The sequence below is a fragment of the Sceloporus undulatus genome, chromosome 9 (assembly GCF_019175285.1).
Source record: "Sceloporus undulatus isolate JIND9_A2432 ecotype Alabama chromosome 9, SceUnd_v1.1, whole genome shotgun sequence".
NCBI lineage: Eukaryota > Metazoa > Chordata > Lepidosauria > Squamata > Phrynosomatidae > Sceloporus > Sceloporus undulatus.
The window spans coordinates 18375095-18376066 of record NC_056530.1 but is presented as its reverse complement, the minus strand read 5'-3'; the positions used below and the strand labels follow the sequence as shown (position 1 = coordinate 18376066).

The 972-nt window shown below is 43.8% G+C and overlaps 1 protein-coding gene across 1 annotated transcript in view; it reads left to right on the top strand.

Annotated features, from left to right (window-relative positions):
- ACP7 (acid phosphatase 7, tartrate resistant (putative)) overlaps window positions 1–972 on the top strand; it is a 14975-nt gene that overhangs the window by 11066 nt on the left and 2937 nt on the right. The window contains exon 12 of the mRNA XM_042440674.1: window positions 89–160. Coding sequence (XP_042296608.1) covers window positions 89–160 — 72 coding nt within the window. The remainder of the gene's footprint in view (window positions 1–88; window positions 161–972) is intronic.

Here is a 972-nt window from a genome sequence, read left to right as displayed (position 1 = left end):
TTGCCATGAACAGAATCATGTTCTTCAGCTCCTCAGACGATATTTTTCCTCGCCCTCATCTCTTTCTCTCACCTTCTCTTTGCTCCAGGTCTACAACGGCAGCACTGAGGCGCCATATACCAATCCTGGTGCCCCTGTTCATATTATCACTGGATCGGCCGTAAGTGAAAGATCTGGGAATTGGGGTTGGCTTAATTTGGGGCAAGAGCATTCTTGGGGGAGGCTCAAACCAAGAATAGCAGCATGCTTCTGAGCATATACAAAGATCTCAGAATGCCGTACAATAAAATCAGTTTAAGATAATAAACAACTGTAAAAATGGCTGGAATCCACCATCATTAGACAGCTGTGTCTCTCATCCCATTCTTCCTAGTCCCCATTTACTGGACAGCAGCTGCTGCAAGCAACAGGGTCCATTCCTCATTACTTGGGAAGCAGTTGTCTGTTTCAACCCACTCCATCTCATGAGTGATCCCAATTGCAACAGGCACAAGCGGGGTCCCTCTCGCAATTCCCCTCCCACCAGAGATTATTCACACAAGGAAATTGGATGAGAATATAATCTGCTTTCTCACTGGCAGGGGAACAGACCTCTGTTGCTCGCAACAGCAGTTAAGTGGGGTTTGGAGGACTTTCACAGTCCCAACATATCCCCTGACCATAGGAGTTGTGAATATGTAACAGCCATGAATGCATAACTCTAGGTCAGTGCTTCCCAACCTTTGGTCCTCCATTTGTTTTGGACTTCAGAGAAGCCCCAGCCAACTGGGCCAACAGTCAGGAGTTATGGAACCCGAAGACCAAATCTGGAATACCAATGGTTTGGAACCCATTGCGCTAGGTTAGGCATTCATAACTGCCCAAGTGGATTCGAGCCAATATTTTGAACAGAGAATACACACACACACAGAATGAATATATATATATATATATATATATATATATATATATATATATATATATATATATATA